This window comes from Alligator sinensis, unplaced genomic scaffold, assembly GCF_000455745.1.
Source record: "Alligator sinensis unplaced genomic scaffold, ASM45574v1 scaffold651_1, whole genome shotgun sequence".
NCBI classification, from domain to species: domain Eukaryota; kingdom Metazoa; phylum Chordata; order Crocodylia; family Alligatoridae; genus Alligator; species Alligator sinensis.
Window position 1 is genome coordinate 1,052,134 of NW_005842014.1, and position 25,275 is coordinate 1,077,408.

General features: G+C 43.7%; 1 protein-coding gene across 1 annotated transcript in view; it reads left to right on the forward strand.

The window, feature by feature from the left end:
• Positions 1 to 25,275, forward strand: part of TG (thyroglobulin) — a 209,880-nt gene that overhangs the window by 183,735 nt on the left and 870 nt on the right. The window contains exons 43-46 of the mRNA XM_006021995.3: positions 4,518 to 4,699; positions 7,773 to 7,880; positions 21,413 to 21,547; positions 22,307 to 22,497. Of these exons, the coding sequence (XP_006022057.1) occupies positions 4,518 to 4,699; positions 7,773 to 7,880; positions 21,413 to 21,547; positions 22,307 to 22,497 (616 nt within the window). The remainder of the gene's footprint in view (positions 1 to 4,517; positions 4,700 to 7,772; positions 7,881 to 21,412; positions 21,548 to 22,306; positions 22,498 to 25,275) is intronic.

Genomic DNA, 25,275 nt, shown 5'->3' on the forward strand with positions numbered 1-25,275 from the left:
TGCAAGCACCTACTCTGGACTCTTTTAAGAAATGTTTGGATTCTTATTTTGCTGGGATCCTTTGACCCTAGCTGGCTTCCTGCCCCTGGGGCAGGGGGCTGGACACAATGATCTTGTGAGGTCCCTTCCAGCCCTAATGTCTATGAAATCTATGAACTCATAGAGTGTGTATGTGTGTGTGTGTACCTTATATTTAGTACAGGGTAGGCAGTATATAGATTGCACAAAGGGATGTATAAGTGGGACTTCAGAGTCTATCTAATTAGTTGACAAAAAATTGATTTTTATCTAAGTTTTCTTTTCTCAACTGATTCACCCTTACCTCATCTGAGCCCCAGGTTTTGTACACAGTCCAGAGGCAGTAGGTCGATGAATGGACGGAAAGTGAAAGATTTTATGCTTTTATTTCATCCCTACAATTTGATCTCTGCAGGCAAGCTCTTGCACCTACAGATCATCCTGTCAAGTTGGTGGGACTTCTAAAGGGACACAGCTTCTCACCTTCATGGAACAGATCTCAGGATTGTGGCCTCAGTTTGTAGCTATAATGACTTGGGTCGGGGGGAAAAACCTACTGTTAAGCTCCATGCATAAGAAGAATGGACCGTTCAATTCCCACTCGTTATTTTCTCTCTTAACTAGTTGGAATCAATAGCAAGGCTGTGCTGTGCCTCTCGCCCTATGGCTAGCATGTTTCCTTAGGAGTCTCTTGTGGGGAGGGCCTTGATCAAAAACCGTTTAAAAGTCCAAAATGCCCATGTTTACTGGTCCCTCCCCCCATCCTCTTTGTTCAAGTGTTAATTCTTAACACTATAGTAATGCATTAGAAAGGTACCATTTAACCTTGCAGAAGATATAGCCTTAGCATATGCTACTAATTTAGTATTTTAATAGCACGTTGGACTAGATTCACTTGCACATACTAATTGCTGTACTCCGGCACTTTAAAAAAACTGTAAACTGAGCTTAATCGGCTATTTAAGCCATGTTTATGAGTGCTTTGTGTCACCAGAGTTGTGTAAAGTGGCAAACCACTGAATCTCGCCCACTATCTTTAATCATTTTCTCACCTCCTTATTAGTAATGCTGAAGAAAAGCCCGCTGGGCCTTCACGCCATCACCCCTGAGGAGTTAGCAGAATGTAGACAATTTGGCACAGGCTATAGCTGTTTCTATTGATCTGGCAGAGTCTACTGCAGTTGTTCTCAAACTTTTTAAACTCAAGGCCTGCTTCAAAAAATGTCAGGTCTTAGCTTTCGCTCATTGTTTAAGTATGGAAAAGTGACAGAGCAATTTTTCTGTTGCAAAGAGCTCAGCATGACCACAAAAAGTCAGAATGTTTTTGACACGTGGATTCCTACTAAAATCACCGGTTTTATTTTGTGAATCATGTAGCTGTCTGTGTGGTGCCATGGTACCCCGGCTGAAAATTACTGGTCTATTTTGTCATGCCCTTTTTGGGAAGTGTTTCCTCATAGAGCTGGTCTGACATTTGTGAAGGAAACTGGTTGTGTTGGAGGACACTGATGAAATCATATCAATTTTAATAGAATTTTCGTAAGAAATCATCAACACATTTCATTTCCAGAAATGTGTTATTTTGTTTTAAATAAGTATTGAAACAAACATTTCTTTTCAACTCCTTTTGGCTTATACAGGAATATCCAGTGTTTAGATTATGGTATGTCTAGGTCAAATCAGCACATTGAAACAATCTTTTGGAATATTTTCTTATTGGGGGAAAATTCCCAAATTGGGGTGAAACTATATTTTCAAAACAGAGGAACCTTCCCACAGATGGAAATCCCATTTTTCATCCAACTCTCATTTCTACATGGCTGGCTGACTCAGCAGATCATGACTTGATCTGACTCGCAAGAAAATACCCAACTTGAATCCAGACCATAGTGATGTGCTCTCAGTTTCTTGCAGAAAAATGCACTTGTACTTATGTGCAAATGTTGCATTTGTGTGTGCAAGTGGATAGTTTTATAGTGAAGCATGCTTGAATTTTTCCATTTTCTCTGTACAGATGCCACTTTCCAGATGCAAATTGTGTGTCCTTATTTGCTAATGGATGTATGACTAAAGTTTCCATTGGGTGATTATTTTCACTTCCCAAATATTGGTGGAAATAAGATGACAGCTTTCAGAACAGCTGCCTAACACACTTAGTCTTGAGCAGCCAAAGACTAATTGGATGAAATGCGGGTAACAATGGAAACGTCTAAAGAAGCGGAAGGTGCTGCTTTTAGAGGCTGTATTACAGGAACTAAGGATGCATATATTGGCTGAATTACTGCTCTTGCGGGTTGTACTTGTTCATGTGAATGATTGAGATAACTGTCTATACATGCAGGAAACCTTAATTTCCCCCCTACCATGAACTGGTAACAAATGAGATGGCAGCAAATATAAGAATAAAAGAGAAACAGAGGGGAAAATACCACTTTTCTGAGTGTACATCCTGTCCTCCAGACATGTTGTCTTTAGATTCTGAACTCTTCAGAGCAGAGACACCTTCTATAAAATCAATCCTAGTAAGAGATTATTGGTACTATTTAAACACTTATGACCTATAAAATCTTAGGCCGCGTCCACGAGCACGGACGTTTGTTTTCCCAGGGACAAGAAGTGGCGGCACACCTTGTGCCTTGAGGAACACTTGTGCTACATGCCCTCTGGCACGCGACAAGTTACCCCAGGTAGGGTAGGGGAGGCTGGGGCCAGCCCAGTGCTGCCCCCAGCAGCCTTACCTGGGGGCTTCCTGGGGCTGCAGCAGTGGTGATCCTGCCACTTGGAGCCTGGCTGGCAGCCAGAGTGTGGCTCCGGCCGGCCAGGCTCCAGTTTTGGGTGGTGCGTGCTACCTCTGTGTGCATCACTCCACTTTTGTGTATGTGGGGAGATCCCAGGGTTAAAAAAACCCTCCAAGCTGCTACCTTGAAGCACGGAGAACAGCTGAATGTGCAATATGTGGCACCGCAGATGTGTCTGCGGCACCACATGCCGCACAGGCGCTCTAATATGGACACAGCCTTAGAGTATATAAACACCAAGAAGGAAGAAAACATTGTGATATGCCCCACTGACTTCAGTCCATCCATCCATGTTTTTATGGTGCCGTCCATCTGTAAAGCCACGGCAGAAATAAGATAAAATGAAAAAAAGAAGAGTTAACACTGAATACCAGGAAAGTCGCTCCTTGTAGAACCGGAGGGGCCCAGCTCTGGTAAAGTTGAGCGTGACAGAACAACAGAATGATTTCTATGGACAACCACATGCAGGTGCCAGGAGGGGTGTAACTTTGATGCTTCTTTTTCCATCACTAATTTCTATGACTTTTGGAAAAGCAATTATTCCTTCTGCAGCTTTTTGCACTTTCCGTATAAGGTCACAGAAAGAGATTTCCTAGCTGTTTGATGAAAACCAGATGCAGGGCATCCAGTATATTCAGTATAAATGTATAGGGTAACTTGACTGGGGAAACTTAGATGTATGTTTTCCTTTAGATGAGCCGCCCACAATAATAAAGATGGTCTATTAGATGTTGCTATTGGGAACATTTTAAAGATATCAGACCAAATTTCAGCCACTGTGCACCTGTGAAAGGGCAAGGCTCAGGGAAAGTCTTAAGTTTCAGGCTTTTCAAGAAGTCACTCCTTCCCAACTTGGAATAACTTCTACCATTTACAAAAGGAATCCAAAAAATCTCAAAGGCTAAAAAAGCCTCAAAAAACCCCAAACCTTCCTTGAATAACAGAGACATCAAAAGCCTCCCAGCAACTGCTATTTTACCAAGACCAGGAATAAATACCCAGGCATGTTTTGGTGCACATGTCAACCTCCCCATCTCTGTATACTCATGAGGAAGGGGGAAAGGAAAGTGTTGTACTCATGGACCTGTCTCCCCTACCTCTTCATTATTCCTCTGCTTCAGTGCAACTCTGCCAGTTTTCACCACTGGAGGTCTGGTTCGTGGTCTTGTTAGTATAATTGAAGTATGATCCCAAACCTTCTGTGAGCTGGACCATCTCTCCATGTGGAAGAACCCAGGAGATGGCTTTTTGGCAGCTTCCAGTAGGGGCTCAAACTCCAGGGCCTTCCTGATCAGCTACTTGTTGACTGGCATGGATCGCCCCAAGACTCAGGCCCTGGGCTGTCCCAACCAACCAATGTTTGGCGGATTGGGACCGCTCCAGGGCTCAAGTCCTGGGATGGTCTCTGCCACACATTCAGTCTTGGGGAGGACTTGGGATGTTGTGAGGCTTGAAGGCCATATGCCTTTCAGATCTCCAGGGTCTCTAGAGAAGCAGTTTTCCATTCTGTGTTGAGGCACAAGCTTTGAGGACAGAGACGTGCACTCCATCTTTCCCTGGGAATTCAGGTATCAGCCTGGAGCGGAATGGGAATGTCTCCAGCAAAGGAAGATCTGGGGCTGCATTGTTCCTGAGAGAGTTTATTCTTTGTTGGAGGTTTTTTTGTTTGTTTGTTTTTAATACTATGATTTTTCCTCTTAGAAATTTGAAGAAAGGAAAGGAAGAGTCAGCAGCAAAACAGCCTTTTACCAGGCTCTGCAGAATTCCCTTGGGGGAGAGGACTCCAATTCTTTTATTGAGGATGCAGCCACCTGGTACTATTCCCTCCGACATTCAACTGAAGATTATGCAACGTTCTCTAGGGCTTTGGAAAATGCCACCCGGTAAGAAATGAGTTGTATTATTCTACTTGATGGACCTGAGATGAGATAAGTTTGTGTTTTATAGCCTTGGAACAGATTTCAATTGTCTCCTAGTTCAGCATCACAGCCCTCTGTTGTGGAAATAATTGTTACATCACTAGAGATGTCATTACCAGAGCTTGGCACTATGCAGTCCACAGTCCTGCAGTTTGGATCTGGATATGAACTTCACAGCTGTGTCTCTAATTTTGACATCGCTATGGGAATGCACAGCAGTAGAAAGTGGGAAAGGAATGATGAAATCCTCAGTGGTAGCCCAAATAGCTTTGGGGATTAGTATGATTGGAGAAATGAAAAGTTTGTGGGTCTGAGTGTGGCTTTGCACACTTTGTAGGGAGGGTCATGACCCCCAACCTCTCTCCCATCTCCTCCTAGATGGCTGGTCATGCAAGATGGGAGCAGCCCTTGTGTTGAGAGTGCAAGACCAGGGCTGTGGCACCCCCATGCAGGGAAGCAAAGTGAAGGGAAGTCTCCATGCACCTCTCCCTACCTGCTTCCTTGCAACACCAGCTGAAATCCACCCTGTTACATGTGAATGCCATATACTTTTTTAAGAAGCCCCTGCAGACATCCCTCTGCTGACAGTGCAGATGTGTTATGAAAATTGCTCCTTATCCCCAAGAGAATGAATGTAGTGGTTGCTTCCTTCGACTTGTTGAGCCAGGCTGTTTCAAGCCTGCTTTTACGGGAGCACTCACAGCTACAGGCTGTGATTTTGGCTGTCTGTGCTGCACAGTATCTTCCCACACTTGCACCAGCATGGAGAGCTCTAGAAGCACGCTTCCCCTTTCAGTAGATCTTCACTGAAATCGCAGGTTGCTAACACCAGAGAGCCTAAGGGAGACAAAGCTGAGAGTGAGCCAAGATTAATTTAGAAAATCTTATCCAGGAATCCAGCAACCAGATCCGTTTGGGAAGGGCCTCTGGGTGGTCTGGGTCTGCCTGTGCATTGAGGTCCTGAAGTACACAAGCAAGCAGTGGAGTGCAGATGGCGGCTTATTCGTTTTAGTGGCACCCGGGGGTGGTTTATCCAGTGTACTGCTTCGCTGGGCTTTTCCTCCCTCCCTGCCTGCCAGCCTCTTCTGTTGACAAGGTGCCAATCACTAGGCTGTCTCCGTGCACTGTAGAGAGAGTCCAGTTTTAAACATGTAAAACCATTGGGAAAACGTCAATAAACAACTAGGTACCTGAATCACTTGAGAAGCACAGTTCCTCACTGTTGTGCAGTCCTCAGCAAGGAGCCATTAAAATAATAATTAAGGTTGCTACAGTCACTTCTTTTATCCAAGGGCCCCAGGATGCATAAGCAAGCCCTACTGCACCCCTGGGAGGGGAAAGTAAGAGTTATTACCTGCATTAATCAGATGGTTAAACTGAGTCAGAGAGAGAGATGCAACTGGCTGGCCTGAGATCACACCAGGAGTTGAGTGCAAGGGACAGGAAACAGAATTCAGTACGCTTGAAACACCCCGAAAGCTAAGCCGCTGCTCTGCCCACTGAGTAACGCTTCCACTATAATACTTTCTCCAGGTCCCAGCTTATGCTCCAGAGAGGAATGGAAGTGGTGATCAGAACCGCCCTAACTAGTGAAGATGGGTAGTTAAGGAAGAGGAGAAATTTATCCTTGGATAAATGTGTAACCCAAGGTCACTTTTACACTCGGGGTCTATAATTCTTTTGTAAAGTTCTACTGGGCTCATGAACCACAAAAAAGCACCTTAAACAGTTAAGCTGCAAGTCACATGCACTTGAGACTGCAGTTTTAGAAGATTTCAATTATTTTAAATGGTTTCGGCTGAAATTCTGTGATATTTTTTCCAATATTTAAATTGAGCTTTATGGAGTCTTTTTAATACAGTATTCTGCGAGCTGTGAGAAGGAATGTACACTTGATTTTTGTTTTTTAAAATTAACCTAAAACATTTGACTCCTTTCCTTGCTTTACCCACAGAGAATTGAATTTTAAGTGGCCAACAGGTTTCAGAACATTTCTCAGGAGAAAATAGCTTCAAAGTCCTGATATTTCACAGAACATCTGTTCCCACAAAGTTGTGCGCTTATAGGTTGCAGAAAAATGGTAGCTTTAGTTTTAAGGGGTGTTGTCTAATGTAACTGCTAAAGAGAGCTGTGGTCAGACAACCCAGTGTTTTGTGGTCTCTGAGTTGAGGTTCTGTGAGCTTAAAATAAATGCTGGTGAACCGATGCAACTGGTCAAAACACTTAAATAGAGAAGCGCATCTCTGTGTTCCTCTCACATTATTTTTTTTTTCTTATCGGGCACTTCTGGCAGTAAAATATTTAAGTAGTAGGTAGGTTTCATGCTTACTGCAGTGACAAGAATTAAAACCTCTGACTTTCATATCATGTGTGGTTCGTATTTTTGTGTATAATGTGTATTGGGTACACATTTAAGTTTATCGTATAATTCTCTCACCTGTACTCCGGCCATTACTCCACCTCCTTCAGACATTTACATTTTCTGTACTGAGCGGTGTCAAGCAGATGCCCACCCAAGTATCCTTCCAAATGTGGAAATACCCTCCAAAATTATCCTAATCCAAGATCCAAATCAGGCATTTTTGACCCATAACCACTGAGATACTAACAGTCTTGCAAGATGCCATTGCAAGCTTGTTAGTGCTAAAAATCAGAAATAAATAGGATAAAGCATCCCATTAGAAAGCGTGGGATGCCCCAGGATCAGTGAGAGAGCCCTTTTGTTTCCTGCTCTGGAAGTTCCTGAGACCTTCATCATAATGCAACATTACTGTGTGGGGAAACATGTCTTGGAATCATTTTCAGAGGTTTTTAAGTTATACTGGTAATGGTTGCCTTCTTCATGGAAGGCCTACATAGAGCGTCAGGGTCTGGGAAGGCTGTGTTTCACCCCTTTGGGGTAAAGATAGGAAATGGAAGCTAGACTGGAAGAGATGGGGAAACCAGCTGTCTAAAAGAAGAAATATAGATTTTGGAAGTATTTTCTGGTTGCATAATTGTTTCTCTATGAGTATATTCTTGTTTGCTTCTTTCTCAGTGACCGTTTTATAAACTGCCCCATTATAAGCATGGCGAGTTACTGGGCTGATAACTCTAGAGGGAATGTGTTCATGTACCACGTGCCAGAGAGCTCCTCAGAGAGCAGGTAAGGAGATATATTTTGCTTTATTGCTTGGATTATGGGATTTCAAAACAAAAATCTGCATGGTCCAAACTTTGTCAAACTTTTTCATATCAGCAGGGTTCAGGCCAAGAGATCTGGTTTTGTCTCTTCTCTGCATGGCACAAGTCACCTATGCAATACAAGAGAAGCCTGGTCCAAAGTCATCAGCTGTCCAATGGAGTTTTTTAAGGGAAATTATAAAGGGAAAAGGAGCAGGGTGGGATTTCCAAGGGTGTGAAGCTTTCCTTCATTCTGCTGTTGTTGAGGTCTGTAGAGTTCTGCTATTGACTCTTTGCCTGACAGAGAGGGCCTCGATAATGACCTTTTAACAAAGCGGACTGGTGATGAGATTCAGGCACTGGCTTAGAAGATCTGGGTTCATTTTTCAAACTGTGCCACAGGCTTCCTGGCTAGGGACAGACATTCAAAAAGCCTGAGCCTGAATTGATTCAATCTTTGCAGGTAAGTCTAAGCTGGCTAGGCTAAATCAGTTTGTAACCGTATAGACATCCCCTCCGGACTGAAAAAATGTAGGCACATGCATGCAGTGGCTCAGGCTAGAAGCTGGGGGGTGCTAGAGCAGCCCTCCCTTCCCTTCCACCACGCTGAGCTGAGGGGGGCATAGCCAGGCCCCAGCAGGACACTCTGATTAGGAAGGGGTTCCCCCCACTCCCGACCAGCTCAGCAGGGAATTCATAACACAGTGTTTATCTCCCCTAACTCAGTGTTTACCATCCTATTAAGAAAACAACAGAGAGACATTACCAGCTACCTGCTGATTCTGCTTTTGTCCCGTCCGCCATGGCACGGACCGTAGCTAGCATGTGGTCTGCTAGCTAACGCTGTGTGTTTGTGTAAGGCAGAGGGGATGGGGATCTCTGTTTAGCAGGAAGTGGCAGGGGCGGAGGGATGAGGAACAGGGAGAAATGAGGCAGATGCTTACAATCTCTGCTGAAGCTCTGGCTAGGGAGCAGAGGGGAGGGGCCGACCCTGCTGTGCAGCAGAGAGCCCTGCCCAACCCAGAGAGCATGCTGGGAAGCTGGGGGAGTCTGATTTAACTTAAACCAGCAAGGGGTCTGGGACAGACATTGCATAAACCAGTTTGACTGAAATCAGTTAAGTCTGATACTACACTCAACCAGGTTTATCTCAAACCGGTTTTGGCCATTTTGAAACTGGTTATGTGCACTGAACATCTGTTCTGTTACAGGTTTAAACCAGTTTCTGATCACTTAAACTGGGTTATATGTAATGTCTGTCCCTAGCCCCTGAGTGACCATGTTCTAGACCCCCGATCCAGTCTCTCTACATTATTCTAGTGAAATTTTCAAGCCATGAAGGAACTGCAGTGTCCCCAGTGCGTGTTATGGCCATTCTGGACTGCAGTGCAGCCCACGGGCAACTGTGGCAAGAGCATCATGATTTAGAGCAGCACTCAGAGACGCTCTAATATATACCAGGGCTTATACTGGTCCCAAGAAAAAGCAGAAATGGGCATGCCTCTCTCTGTCACTCCCTGGCTGCACCTGCTATGAGCTCAGAGGAACATCTCATGTGAGGGAAGTTACCTACATATATGAGTAGTCCAAAGAACGGGGACGAAGCCAAGTATGTATCCTTAACAGTGGGGATTGCTGTGAATCGCATTAAGTACAGATGCTGTATTTAGTTTTAAATGACAACAGAGTGAAAACTCCCACTAGACACGGTTTCTCGGACTGTGTTTTTAAATCATTCTGAGACGTATGGAGGCCAAGAGACATTTAATTCTGTTACACTCAAAGTACCCCCTCTCATTAATGGACAGCTGCACATTTTTAAAGTTAACCAGGTTTCAATCAGTTGGGTTTCAATCTATTTTAAACATGTCTTTTCAGAGAAGTCAAGCCAACAGCATCATTTCCAGGTAGTGGTTTGTTTTTGCCATGTGAGTCAAACTCACCGCATTCATTTCTGATCCTGGTTCCTTCCTTTCTGGGTCAAAAGCATCACAGGATGCTGCAGCAGTCACTTTTGGGTGCAGCTGACCCCAAACCAGTGAAATAAGTATGCCAGTGTTTAACTTGCAGGTCCTGCTATGTGTTTTCTTGAATCAGGGTCACAGGTGGCCATGGCCGTCTCCAGTCTCTACTCTCCTGGTCCAGCAGAATCTCAAGGCTTCTGAAGCATGTTGTTTAGAGCTGTTTCTTTTCCTAGGATTTTCCCCAATAAGGTGGGAGGTATGTGAATAGCATTTTGATGCCAGTGAGTAGAGAAGGGTCTTTTAATTGTTATTGTTCTATTCTTTGAGCTAAAGTTGAGCCCTGAGTGCAGTTGTTCCTGATTGCAAGGCGGGGAGCATTTGAAAACCAACTCAGATCTGGGCTGTAGATGCTTTTGTAGCACATAGAGTCACTTTATTCAAAACTAGAGCAGTACTGAATCCCAAGGGAGCCATTCTTGCTTTGGGAACTCTGACAAGAACTTCTGTACAATGTTCTATTTAGTTACCAATGTACCAAGATAAGAGACTTTTCTAAGGCGCCTAAGAGAGCAGGGATGCACTGTGCCAAAACCCAGCAGAGGGAAAATGGAAAGAAGTGTCCTCAAATTAGCTAGACGGTTTCATCTTGCAGGCAAATGGAGGCAGGCCATTTTTTGTCAGTGATAGGGGCTAATTGCAGAGAGCGATAAGGCAGTGCTCTCTGTACCTAAATAGGAACTGTGTTAGAACCACAGAAATTCATGAAAATGCAGTAAACCTCCCCCCCCACCTCATCCTGTCACATTAGAAATCTGTCTCCTGTGCTTGCAATAGTTATTACTTCTCAGTCTCCATATGAGTAATAGTCTATATAGCACTTCCTGGCTCGAGGACACGTTTTAAAATGCCTACATAGTAGCCAATCTTCTTCAAAGCTAGTTCATTTGTTTTTTCATGCTTTCCAGCTCAGCACATTACGTTTGTCTTTTTTAATCCATCTTTTGGTCAATTTGGACCGATAATAAATGAAAATTAGTTGCAGCAAAGCTTATTACCTCTTTTTCCAATAGCCACCTTAAGAAACCTGGTGTCTGACACTAGGTGGTGAGAAGATAAAGCCACAGAGTCAGGAATTTCTCAAATCAGATCTTGGCTTCTACTGGCCATCTCAGTAGCTTGGAGCCAAGTCTCATCTAATGAGAAGTGGAATGCTAGCTCTGCATCCTCCAAGTGCCAGGGCTTCGATTGGATCTGACCTACATGGTCCAGGCACATCTTAACTTAGTCTTAAAGAAAAACCCTCTGTGCTAAAAGAATGCTATTCAGATTGCAAAGTCAAGCACTTGAAAATGAGGAACAGAATTCAGGTTGCCTGTGCACCCTTATTTTGGTCTTTTTATGTGTGTGCAATGTGATATGTTCTTCCTTTACTGTGGGTTACACCAGTTGGCCCACAGAACCCCTGCCTCATTCAGGGCTCAGACCATACTGCACTTCCCCCCAACCCCCTGGTCAGTGCGTGCGTGTGTGTGTAAAACAGCACCTCCTAATTTTTCATCTCAATTTTAGCATGTGGAAACTGCTCCCTACCCCAGCCCTGCCCTCAGCAAGCTGTCTGACAGCCCATTGTACACAAGGCAGGCTATGCTGAAGCCTCCGTTGTTGGGTATGACTGCACAGCATGAAGCTGTGTCTAGCATATAATATGGGAACACCCTGTAATCTCAAGGTAGTAAAGAATAAAATCTCTGTATATAGCAGGGCTATGTCCAAATTTACATGCCCTCCAATTAGAGCTAGGATTTGACATGAAACAGCCATTGGCTAACATAGGTAAGAGACCTGGGACATGGGCTAGAACCCAGTGGCACGTCTTCAACCTGAGCGAGCCCCGTGCCCACCTCTCCCCAGAGCAGCCCTTAGCGTGGAAGTTGGGGCATTCTCATGGGCGGTGGGAGTGGTGGGTTTAAACTTTGGCTGACCTTTTGCCAGTAAAGTCCCCTCCTCCTGGGTTCACCCAAAAGTGCCTCAGTCTTGAGAAAGCCAAACAGCCCAGAGCCCAAGTCCCAGGTTAAATACCATTTGTGGCCTGTGGCCTTGGCTTCTCTGAGCATGTCTGTCTCTGCTTCCTTTGCCAGGCAGCACTGTGCTAAATCACGCCTGCTCTGAGCACTGGAAGCAGTGCAACTGTGCTTGCGTGGTGCTGCACCTGGCCTCGTTAGGCAGAACCAATTAGCTCACCCGTGGTATCACAACGAGACACTTTCCTCCGGTTCAGGACGTAGCACACACAGAGCAATGCACTGTTTCAGCATGGGCCTGCCCGAGCTATTAATGAGAGAGAGACCAGCCCTCTATATTGCAGTTTGTCTTCTGTAAAATACTAATAGCAACACTGCCCTACCTCGCAGTGGTAAAAGGATAACTACGTTCATTTTAATGTAATTAATTTATGTGTTTGGACACCACATTTACAGGGGCCACGTTGGTACCTAAAATTTATAAAGAATTATACTCTTACTGTGAAAATGTGTACTCTGAAAATGAGTGTACTGTGAAAATAAGCTGCTGTACACAATGATGTGTCTTCGAACTCTTAGTCTGCCTCAGTATTTCCCACTACTTGGGTCCTGAGGGTTTTTCCAACACTTCTTGCAGTTAAATAATAAACTGTAGATGGACAGAAGCTTTGGAGATGAGGGTGAAAAGATGTTTTTCCTCGCATTAGGCCATGTGCATACAGGCATGCACATATGTGATATATGTAGGCGCACACACACACACCAGGGCATCGACAGAAAGCCCACTCTGTTTATCTATGATATATATGGAAAATTACAGAAAACCATTAGGCAATGAGTTTTCAAAAAGTAAATGGAACTTGGAGAGAATGAACTAATATTACCATCCATATGGTAAAATTCTCTGAAGCTTGGCATGACATTGTGTCTGCTTTAGTCTTCAGTCATTTTAAATAAGGAGCACAATCCATAGCCAACTCCTGCTTTAATGATCTGCGGCAAAACTGTATAGCACACATGCCATTTTTTTGCTTTTTTTTCCCCCAGAAGACTTAGGCTTTCGAGTAAACAGTTATTCTGAGCATCATGGCAAGAATGTGGCTCCTCAGTACTGACCAAATGTGTTTAGAGTGCAGAAAAGTTTAGGAAATAATTTTAGTTGCAAGAAAGAAATCTGAGACCTCATAAGCACATTCTGACAGCAATGTACGTGGGGTTTTTTTTAACAGTATCGTGATTATTATATAGAAGCTAGTCAGCAACCCTTTAGACAGCTCCAGATGTGATCTGGGAAGCTGATGATTCATTAAGCGGCATTGATCTCAGTGAGTTGCTATTACAGCAGTGCCCTAACATGCTTTTAAGACCCACTGTTCTGCTGAAGGTGCTGCCTTTCAAAGGATATGTATCAGTCAAGGTTCAGGTCATTTAACAGGGCCAGAGCAGGTGGTGTTGTGAATCTGCGTGGCTCTGTTGCAATGAGCAGACTGGTATCGGTCTCCACCAGCTGGGAGTCCTTCCTACGGGGATTGAAACTTCCACAATGGTCGTCACAGGAATAGGCATTGTCAGTCTTGGTGTCTTAGGCAGAACTTCACGCGAATAATTACTTCCTGCTTATTTTCCGTAGTACGGCATTCTCTTTTGCTTCTGTATTTTTGTACGGTATGCCGAGGTGCAAATACCCAAACGGCACCCTGCGATGGGGGTGCGTTTCAGTGACAGGGATAATGATTCCCATAATTATGACAGAATGAAGTGAGCATCTGATTTGGGTTGAATATACACATAGATCCACTGAAATGTGAGGCGGGGGGTTCTGATTACTAGCAAGAATACAAACACCGCGTGTACAAACATATAGGAAATTAGACTCCTAGCTGCAAAGAACTTGCTCATCTGAAACAGAGAGGATGAGACCAGCAAGTTGATCGGAGATGGTGGGTGGTGAAGAGATGGTAACAAAATGATAGGTTATATGTAATAGGTTTTAAAACCAATCAGGAGCAGTGACCACAGGACATGGTGTACACTTGTGGTACCAAAGTCACTTGTTCCTCTAACTCCTCTCTAACAATTGTTACTTTCATTCTGTCCCTTGTGCTAAAATTTGTTTTTTGTTCTGTTGTACCGTGATAAACTCTTTCTTTCAGATCTCCCTGACCTCTTCCATTCATGCTGCAGCTAAACTAATCTTCCTTTCTCGCTCCTGCAGCCACATCATACCTTTTTCTTGCATCTTTTTTTCTGCCTCTCTCCTGCCCAGATCTGCCACTCCAGATCTTTTTTCTCTCTCTAAAGTATCTTTCCATAGAGTAGTTGTATTCAGATTTGGGGGCCTTGTTATATAACAGATATGCAGAATTTTGGAGACTTGGGTAAACTTATAAAGGCAAAATATTGGGCTAGAGTGGATTTAAGAAAGGCAGAGAAGGAGCAGCTTAACAGCACCATGGAGCAGAAAGGCTCAGAGAATAAAAAAGCACAACACCAAGCTTGGAAACTTTGGACCTAAAACACTCAAGCTTTTCAGTGAGTTATTTTCCTGACTTCAAATCTGGCTTTGCCCCCTCTGATTTGTGCATCACTTGTTGCATCTAGCCCGTGACCAATATGTCTGGCTTCCTGAAGGATACTCTCTTGGTCAGTGGTGGCCAGCCTTTTTGGGAAGCATGCCACAAATTAGGACCTCCCTTTTCCCCTGAGTGCCACCCCATCACTCTTCCCCCGAGTACCACCTTCCCCTGAGTCCCACCCCCACAAGGGATGTATCGAGTTTGTGCCCTGGGACACAGGGATGGAGGCAGGGAGGCTCAAGCCTACAGCTGTAGGGAGCATGGGCAGAGCAGCTGCAAAAGGAAATTTTAACCCTTCCCTAGCCCAGCAATTGTCACATTTTTATGTGGCAAGTGGAGTTCTGAAGTCCTGAATTTGGTGGTAGATGCAGAACCAGAGAAGATTTAACCCAGGCATGGCAGTGACACCTCCTTTAGCAGCAAGATCTTGCCCTTTTTTGCTCCACTTGAGAGCTCCACTCCCTGCTTCCATTCCAGCACCTCCTTTTACCAAGCGTCACGCAACAGCTGCCCATGTCACTTGGCACAGGTTGGCCACCCCTGCTCTAGTAGACCTGTGCGTTATTAGACTGAACACTAACATTTCGTGGTGAAATTCCACGGCCTGTGTTAAGTGGGATTTCAGACTAGTCGATCACAGTGGTTGTATCTGGTATTAAAATCTAAGAATCTTTTGGATGAACACAAACATTGAGATGCTTCATTTGGCCCATGTCCCCGTGACTTGGGATCTATTCTGCTCCATTGGCACAGCTGTAGTATACAGTTAAACATCTTCTATATTGAGAATAAATAGCACGCAGGGAGTGACATGTATGGAAAATACACAAAAAGCTCCAGGATATAATTGCAAGTCATTTGGGCCCTTTTGATACAGAAGTGGATTCAATCTGGCAGCCTTATACCAAGAGGAATAGTCAGCCCTGTAAGTTTTTTCCATATGTTCTGATTTTCCTTAAAGAAGACAACTGGGAGAAACGCACGTCTCTCTTTCCCATTCTGCCATTAGTCTAGAAGTTTTATATAGTGTAAGATGCAGTGAACCACTTGGTATCCCCAGAGTCAGTGAAGTCATATCAAGCCTTAATTTGGCACAGTAGGTTGCTATAAATATCTAGCCATTTCTTTGATTTTGATGGTAGCCAAACAGCATCATCTTTCAAGGTTGCTTGGGTTTATATTTTGCTAGAATTCACACCGAGTCCAAGCAAAATCCTTGAAGTGCTGAGAGATTGCTCCCCTTCTGTCAGATTGGTTGAGACTGTCACTGCCAAAAGGACATTATTGGACACCGATTCCCACTCTATAAATCTGCCAGTATTAATGCGAGGGGAACGTAGAAGTCTGCACAAACAACCTAATGTATCATTTCCAGCATTTCTTGGAAAAAAAAGAATTGTGGGTTCATTCATTTTGAACCAATTTTCAAAGGGGCCACAAGAGCACGTCTGCATGTGGTCCTTTAAGTGTGCAAGGAATCTGGAATCTTATTCTTCAGCAGTGTAAGTGCTTTGAAATCTGGGCTCCACTGAAGTCAGTGGGGTGTTTTGTCATTGATTTCACCCAAGTTGTTTAGTCTAAGCAATCCAAAAATGTCACCTGGCCACCAAGAGCAAAGCATGGCACAGATGAGATCCCCCCCTCCCAAATTCCATAAGCATGGCCAAGCCTTCTGCAAAATGCCAAAGAAGATCTTGAGCGTGAGACTGAGGACCAAAAACTCTCTAAACTGTGATCCCAGCTCACATGCTGCTCTCTCCATGGTTAAAGCACAGCTCTGTTCTAAAAACAAACTATGTAAAAATGACGCTTTCTTATCCCACAAATCTACCCGCAACCAGATCTGATAATATAAGTGACTAACATAAGTGTAAGTACTTCTGCGTCATTTCTGGAAGCTGCACGTGGCTAACGCAGCTAAGCATGTCCTCATGAAGACTGTTCAGTATGTTCCAATTGTAAAAGCCCAGTTGTATGTGTGCAAATCAGCTGAAGGAACTAGGTTTGTACAAAAGAGTCTGAACAAAGACTTTGCTCAATGGAACTTTATTATGAGTAATGATGCAGAGAAAAAAAGGTCCCAATTTAACTCTCATATATCAGGCTGAAATAGCAGGGCTGGCATTAAGATTTTTTAGCTACTTGTCTATCCACATCTTCCTAGGCAGACAGGAAGATCGTGAACATCAGTATGTGCATAGCTCTGGCTTGGCACCAGGCAATATACCAGGAGATTTTTCAACATTTGTAGCCAAAGCCAGGGCAAGACTGAAGATGGTTTGAAATCCAAGCTTTCCCCATTCAGCTGCTCTTCTCTACTTGCTCCAAGCATGTCATTGGTTTGTCTCAATATTTTTGATCTCTCTCCCTAGCTCCTCTCCCTCCTCCTCTCTCTCCCTCACAAAAAAATAGCAAGGTTCAAATCAATATAGCTTGGGAAAGAGAACATTTATTCTGTAAAATATACTCAGTGCAGTATTAGTTAATCTGGCCAAAGCTATTTATACAGATAAAGATGGAATGAATTTTGCAGAGAGGATATCACGCAAATTCTGTCTGCATATTGTCTGAGCAATAGCGCTCTTTTTTTTTTCCAGGTTTAAATCCCCGTTTATATGCTCCTGTTGTCTAGTTATCAATAAGAATTTAATATCATGAGAAGAAATGGAAACAGGTAGCTAGACATGTCTTTTCTGTTCGAAGTCATGTAGCATAGAAGAGTCTATTCTGTTAATAGTTATCACTGCTTTGCAAAGACAATGATATCAGTAATCCAATACAGCTAAAAAAAAAAGACCTTTTGCCAAATAAATATCCTTTTAGCATGTTCATTAATGACCCAGGTTTCCATCAGCTGAGTGCTGCCTTGGTTTTTCAGTAGTTCTTTCTTAAGAATTATCCCCATCTTGTTATTTTAGAGATTTGAAAAGTAGTTTACAATGTAATGCCTTTGACTTATGACATTAGCCTACCTTTATCTGACAGACTTTAAAAAAAAAAAGAAATCCCAAAAATGCATGAAACCAACCAAAAATACATGACAATGTGACTCAGAATGCCATGAAATTAGCTCAGATTGTCAGACATGGAGTTTAAGGACTATTTTTTTAGAAAGGAAAACAGAAGAAGAGTTCCAGGTTAGAGTCCACCATTATTCATCTATAATGAAAACTGTTGCAATCCTAAAATGAATTTCCAGGGGGAAATGATGAACTAGAAATAGAACAAAGGTACGGTTCCAAATCAGCTGCCTGTTTACTAGGGGATATGAGATAGGAGGAGCCAGAATGTGAAACCCCTTCAATAGCAGTTGTAAATCCTATTTATTGTCTTCTTGTTTATTATCTTCATGGCAGGGTGGCACCTTAGAGACCCACTCAGTCAGAGGGGCATAAATTATTGTCGGTGACATTCTTGTTCATCAGATCTTAAAGATGATCTGTTGGATTACACGCTCCTGTTTTTGAAAGCATTGCATGTTGCTGGCAGGAACAAAGCAATTGCATTTTGTGACAAACTGCTGTTTTAACTCCTTTTTTTATTCTCAGGGCCCAGGACTCAGGGCATCTCCTTGGGATGTCAGACCCAGGTTCAGATCCCTGCTGTGCCTGATTGGGAGTTGAGATTTCAACAGGACTCACTCCCATCCCAAGTCTACAGCATAGGTGCTGAACTGTTGAGCTAGCCTCTTGTTCTGTCCTCTTGGAGCTGTTCTACTTTCTATAATTAAAAAAAAGCCCAATGTATGTTGGTGCAGAGAGAGCACATCTACATCTATGACCTGGGCTATGTGTAGATGAAACAAGAGGCGTGTGCGCATGACACTTTAAAGCGGGCTAAATGCTTTTGTACTGCTTTAATGGTGTTGGTGTTTGCAGTGGTGTATTGCACATTAATTCCAGCCGCTGTAGCAAATTTGGTGGCATAATGCGCCTTAAATGACTTGGGGTGCAGCAAATTAAAACTCCTTGGAGGAGTTTTAGTTTGCTGCCCTACCAGCTGTGGAGCGAAGCACCGGGCTCTGTACGGCTTAGGGGTTCTGCAGGAAGCCCTGCAGGCAGCCTGGCAGCAGCCCGGGAAGGCAGGCTCCACCCAAGAGAGGGGAAAAAAAGCATTGAGCCTGATCTTTGTTTGTTTGTTTTTCCCCTGGAGCCTGCCTGCCTGCAACCCATAGTTGGAGCAGGGGAAGAGTAGCTCTGGGTCTCCCCATGTGTCTGTGTTAACCAGAGGCAGAAATGGCTGGGGGCAGGGTGGCTCCTTCAGTGCCTTCTCCCAGCCAGCAAGGAACATGATTGGAGTGGGGAGCAGGTGCAGGAAGGGGCAGCCCATCCCCTGCTACTGCTGTCCCCTGCCAAGTCTGGCACTTGTGCAATAGTGGCCCACAGCTGGAGCGGGGCAGGAGCAGCTCTGAGGGTACCTCTGTTCCCGAGTCAGCTGGGGATGGTGGTAGCAGAAAGAGGGTGCAACTGCACTGCCATGTCCCACCTCCCCCCTCAATCCACTTCTGGAGCCAGATGGACCTTTGATCTGACCCAGGATAGCTCTGATGTTCTGAGAAAGGGGGAGTGTTAGATGCTTTCCTGGAAGAGCGAAAACATTTATTGCAATAAAGCTATAAGTGACTTATTACAGTCGCTCATCTCTGCGCTTGTCAGAATCCCACTTCCCCCATGCAATAAAGGGAGGAATGGCTGCTCTTGGTCCTTCTTAAGACGGCTGGTCTCCTCTCTGGTCAGAGCCCCTGTGGGCGGCACGCTGTCCTCACACTCCAGCTGCCCTGTCCTGAGAGACGACACCAGTGAGTGTCAGAGCAAAATCAAGAGACAGATTTTTTTTCTCCAGCTTTACTGCTGATCTGTGCCACGGACAGATCCAGACAACCTTTGTCCTAGTCTTTTGTTCACCATCCTCTTACGACTGACTCCCTGGCCAGAGTGCAGGATTGTCAGCCAGGAACAAGGGTCAGAAGTGGCCTCTCACAATGGTACAGTTAACATCATTACAAATAAATATAATCCTATTTGGATCTTGGTTTAAGAATTTACTACTTCTGGGATGTGAATTATAATGACATCTGTCTGTCTGCCTCATTGCTGAGGATACAGGCTACGCTAATAGCCCAGCTGTTTTAAAGTCAAATTCACCTTAACAGAACTCCTTTGAAATGAATTATTTTGCCCCCTTCCCACATCTTTGCTAATTTGATGGCATCAGTTATACCCCAAAATGAGCCTTTTTCTTAAATACAGCAAACAGCTCCCTTCACTGCCTCCAACTTCTCTTGCAGTGATCATGCCAAACATTGCTGTAATGTATAGGGCCAAGCAAATTATTTCTGAAGCAGAATTATTAAACTCTGATCTTGCTTAATCCCTGTGTAAACATTTGAGGCAGAAAAATATGCTTTAATCTAGTTTCAGTTCTACGTTGTTTTGCAGAATAATCTGTAAATAATTCAGTTTCCAGATGCTAAGTGTTATTGAGGTTTTACGATAGGACTAAAGCAAATCAGACAAAGATGCGTTTCATTTAGTAGGGTGTGTGTTTGTTTTTTAAATGGAGGCTTTGGGAAAAGAGTGTGGCACCACTGCTGCTAAAATATAGAGGAACCATCTTCTATTCAGACCACCTGCCTCCTGTATTTTGAAATATAAGCTTTGTTCCATCAGAAGCAGCAGCTGGCACTTATCAATGCCATGTTATTTTATGTCCATAGCTAAAGTAGTTTCAGTGGTGCCACCTTTAAACAACCTTTTGCAGCCGGGAAAGGACAAGCATAGAATAGTGCAGTTCCAGTAATGGAAAAGCAGTGCTCTACGCTTGTCCTTTCACAGCATCTGATGCAGCATCTGTCCTTTAATCAGCTTATGCTCTCTGTGTGTGGTAGATAGTTTATAAAGTGCAAGTCGACCCTGCCTTCTGCCTAGCTTCAGACTAACACAGATAACTAGTGTACCTCATTATTTTTTATGCCAGGCTTAAAAAAAATCCCATTATTTCTCCCTGGCCTTTTGCTGCTGCCCACCTTGACATTGCCCAAGGTGGGAGAGATGTTGGACAAACTTTCCAGCATCTAGTGCCCTTCATCAGGTCCTGGCTGGATCTCTGGTGCACTAAAATCCAGATGCACTATCCCACCATGTCCTTCAAGTATGGGATCATCTTTCCTGCCTAGATTTCTCTTTCCAAACTCCTGAAGCACTTCATGTTGCATTCATGACTCGTACATCTTCAGGCGTCTAAGTCTGATGTATGATGCTCTCTCCCATGTAGTTTCATCAGACCATCACACTAAATTCAAGGAGAATTCCACTCCAGAGACCAAACTTTGGCACCACCAAGGAAACTAGAATGAAACTATGCCTGCAAAAACAAACAGACAAAAAAAACACTTCCTACAATGCGCCTCTTGGATTTCAGAGTCTATTGGGAGAAGAGAATCCTGATCCCAGCAAAGTCAGCTGGCAAAACTATTGACTTTAGATACGGCCACAATTTCATTTCAGGCTTCTAAAATAAACCAGGATCATTCTGTTGTTGTGCTGCCCCAATCTCCATCACCTTCCTCTTTGCATTTTGTTTTGGTAACACGGTAGTTCAGACCTCATTGAACATTTAGGCATAAACCAAAAAGATTTTTTTCCTACTTCTCTTGTGTGTAACTTCAATTCAGTAGATGTATACCTCCTTCTTCCATTGTTCCCTCTTGTAGGAAATGCCTACAGGCCCCTCACTGCACATATTGCACATTCTTGCTTCCAGCTCTTCTTCTTTTAGGTATGGCCTCGTATTAAGAAGCATTGAGCCCTGCAGCTCCCATGATTCTAGCTATTGTTTAAAATAATTTGAAACTTAAATGCTTTATTTAAAACATTCACTATAGCCCTCCTCCCTTCAAAGCAAGGAAATGCATGGGGAGGCTTCATTATTATTATGTGTATTTTTCAGTTCAAGCCTGGAGCTCCTACCCGATGTTCAGTATGGATTTGGGCTGCCATTTTACCCCCAGTATGAAGGACAATTTACTCTGGAAGAAAAAAGCCTTTCCTTAAAAATAATGGAGTATATAGCCAACTTTGTGAAATCTGGGTAAGTTACTTTAATTATATTATAATTTAATTATATTCAATTTTGAGGATTGAGAGGTATATCATAAAAAGCCAAGTTAAGGCAGAAGATGCCTTTATTCGAGTAATCCCTGTCCACCTAGGCAAGGCTTTGACCATTTGTGTTTGAAGGATGTGGCCAAATTTTCAAACCTAAAATTCTGGCACATACAAATTCCATTGAAAAGAAAAAAGGAGCTCCAGCTGTCATGACATAGTTTATAGAGCTTTATTTAGGTAACTGTGTCTGAACATTGTGATCTCAAGTTCTTGTTCAGAACAATGGGAAAACCACAGGCAGATGTGGGATAACCTTTACTACACTGCCTGGCAAATAACCCCCGACGCTAGTCTAATGAATTATGTCCATGTATAATGGCTAGCGCTAGATCCAAATGAGGGCGTCCACTTGGAAACTATAGCTTTATATGTCCAAAGATTGTTTTGATTCTTAACTCCTGCTGAGGTGGCTGACGAGCGTGCTAGCTCTGATGGTATTTGTGTGATGAGTGCCTAGCCATTAGGAACTGAACACAGGCCAACAAACCATTGTCAGAAGATAATGGTTACAATTTCTATCAGTCTGGGATGAATTTGAACTAGAGAACCAGAAGTGAAAAGTACTATTTCTGCATTCCCTAGAGCCGCCAGCCAATTCTCTTCCTTCCCAATGACGTTTAATAAGCCAATAATGTTTCATGCCATTGTTTTGTTACAATCATTTCTATTTCTTTTTGTTCAGAGATCCAAATTACCCTCGTAGCTTCTCAAGTAAACTCACAAGGTCTGTGTCCATATGGCCCATGTTCCTGCCACATGCTAACGGCGATAACTACAAGGAGTTCACTGTTTCCTTACCGAACCGCAAAGGATTGAAAAAAGCAGAATGTTCTTTCTGGTCTGATTATATTGAAACACTCAAAGAATCTACAGGTAAGCAGACAATATTTTGTCGTTTTGTAAGAGACAGAGTGTCATCATAAAGTCTTCCCAGTCATGTCAAACCTTAACACCATGACAACAGCAGTCTTGCTGCACAAATTGCTGCCTGCCCCCATAAGAAGAAAAATCTCTGCCCAGATTAGTTATGGAAAACATAGCCCCAGATTAGTTATGGAAAACGTAGCCCTCCATATGACTGCTCTTTAGTTAGTCTATAAGGTGCATCTCTACCTTGCCTTCTGCTGTTTTCAGTCATAAGGTGGATGTTGTCTAAAGACAAAGGCTCATCATACCTGATTATGCAATACTGCCACTTTTAACTAATGAGAAGTGCTCAGATACTGAAGTGTTGATAACCCAATAGGTTGTGAGTGCATAGGTAAACTGTAGAGGCAGAAGCATAGATGAAGGAACCTTTCTCTTCAGTAAGGTTGCAACAAGACTGCTTAGCATGTAGAACCCAGAGCATGTACACATCCTCCTTGTGCTCCCAAGTACAAATTGTATGCATAGTAGCATCCTTTGTGGCTGGGCAGGCACCCTGTAAGTCTTCATGTTTTCATGCAAGAGCATAAAAGCCAGAGCAGCTGTGACCTTGTCCCTCCTATCACTCATGTCTGTGCAAACAAAAATGGTATGCATTACAATGATGATCCTCTGACTCATTATTCGGGTGACCAAATCCTTCCTTTGTTAACTAATTTGGTAGCATTAAAGTGATGTTGTAGCCATATATTCCAGGAATTATGACACTGGCAAAGATTTCTTAGGGTGATATTCTTTATTGGACCAACTGCATAGTTAGGATAGAGTTTTTCCACCTCCTGGTTCTGTCTATGCTACAATTCTCTGAGCTTGAAGAAATAGTCCTATACATGACCTATCCTAAAAGACTTGTACTGGCGAAGACATTTAACCAGGATTCATGATCTTAACACTATTTTTAAAAGCATCTGATTGAATATGGACCATCTCTCCAATCTATCCAAGTAATTCTGGATTCTAGCTTCCAGAATCAAACCTCCAGGATATAGGATTATATGGAACAATTTATCTGCATGTATTTAAAATTATGGGCAGATAGATGTAATAATCATGAGACATTACATTGCTGTAGCAACAAGCTACTGTGCTGTAGCTCATTGCTATGGTGGCATAACATTGCCAGGCATGAAGTGTGACACCAATGCTACTGTGCAGTAGCAATGCGCTACTGCGCAGTAGGTCATTGCTACTGCGCAGTAGCAGCTAAAAATAGCCATGTGGCAACGGGACTGCACGGTAGCTTGCCTAAGCAAGTACTAAATGACTGTGTAGTAACAAATGCACAGTCTGCTGCATGTGTAGATATGCCCACTGATTAGCAAACTATGTATGGAGGGGACAGTTGAGTTAGGATTAGGCAGGCCATAATGTTTAAAAAGTTTTGGGTTTGACCAAACTTTCCCAGGACTGATTTTCATTGTAAACCTAGAGGCAGCTTTGATGTTTGGGTTCCTGGTTGTTTGGTGTTCCTCAAAACCAGAAGTGAAACTAGTGGCCATAAAGGAAAAAATTGTGGAATGCTTATGGATATATAGACATCTGTATTGCACTCTAGGGTGGGCTGCATTACAGAATACTGAGCTCATCCCCAGAAGCAGGATAGGTGGAATGCAGACATTCAAAAAGCCTGAGTCTGAATTGATTCAATATTTGCAGGTTAGTCTAACCTGGCTAGGCTGAACCAGTTTGTAACTGTACAGACATCCCCTCTCGACTGAGGAAATTCAGGCACATGCCTGCAGTGGCTTGGGCTAGAAGCTGGGGGATGCTAAGCTGCCCTCCCTTCCCTTCCACAGGGCTGAGCTGAGGAGGGCATGGCCAGGCCCTATTAGGGCACTCTGATTAGGGAAGGGTTCCCTCCCACCCCTTCTTGATAACAGAGCATTTATCAGCTCTGTTATCATCATTTAGCACCCCATCAGGAAACAAAGCCTCTCTCATTGGTTCAAACTCTTCTTAAACAACTTTTTCCAGGGAATGGAGCATTCCAAGGAGGGCCATAACCAGGTACCTGTTAATTAGCTCCAAAAAGCCCTAAGCTGACACTGTCATGTCTGCCTTACACAGACACCTCTTAGCATTAGGTAGCATAACACATGCTGGCTACCGTTCTTGCTGTGGGAGAGAGGAAGGAGGGATCCCTGCTTGAGCAGCAAGTGGTGCTGGGGGTCGAGGGATGGGGCAGGGTAAGCCAGGCAGACCCTGCTGTGCCTGCAAGTCTCTGCTGAAGCTCCAGCCAGGGAGCAGAGGGAAGGGGCCAGCCCTGCTGTGGATCAGAGTGCTCCACCCAGCCCAGAGAGCATGCTGGGATGCTGGGGCAGTCTGATTTAACTTAAACCAGCAAGGAGTCTGGGACAGACATTACATAAACCGGTTTGACCCAAATCAGTTAAGTCTGATACTACATTTAACCAGGTTTATCTCAAACCAGTTTCAGCCATTTTAAGACTGGCTTATGTGCACTGAACATCTGTTCTGTTACAGGTTTAAACCAGTTTCATAGATTCATAGATGTTAGGGTCGGAAGGGACCTCAATAGATCATCGAGTCCGACCCCTGCATAAGCAGGAAAGAGTGCTGGGTCTAGCCCCCAGCTAGATACTCATCTAACCTCCTCTTGAAGACCCCCAGGGTAGGGGAGAGCACCACCTCCCTTGGGAGCCCGTTCCAGACCCTGGCCACTCGAACTGTGAAGAAGTTCTTCCTAATGTCCAATCTAAATCT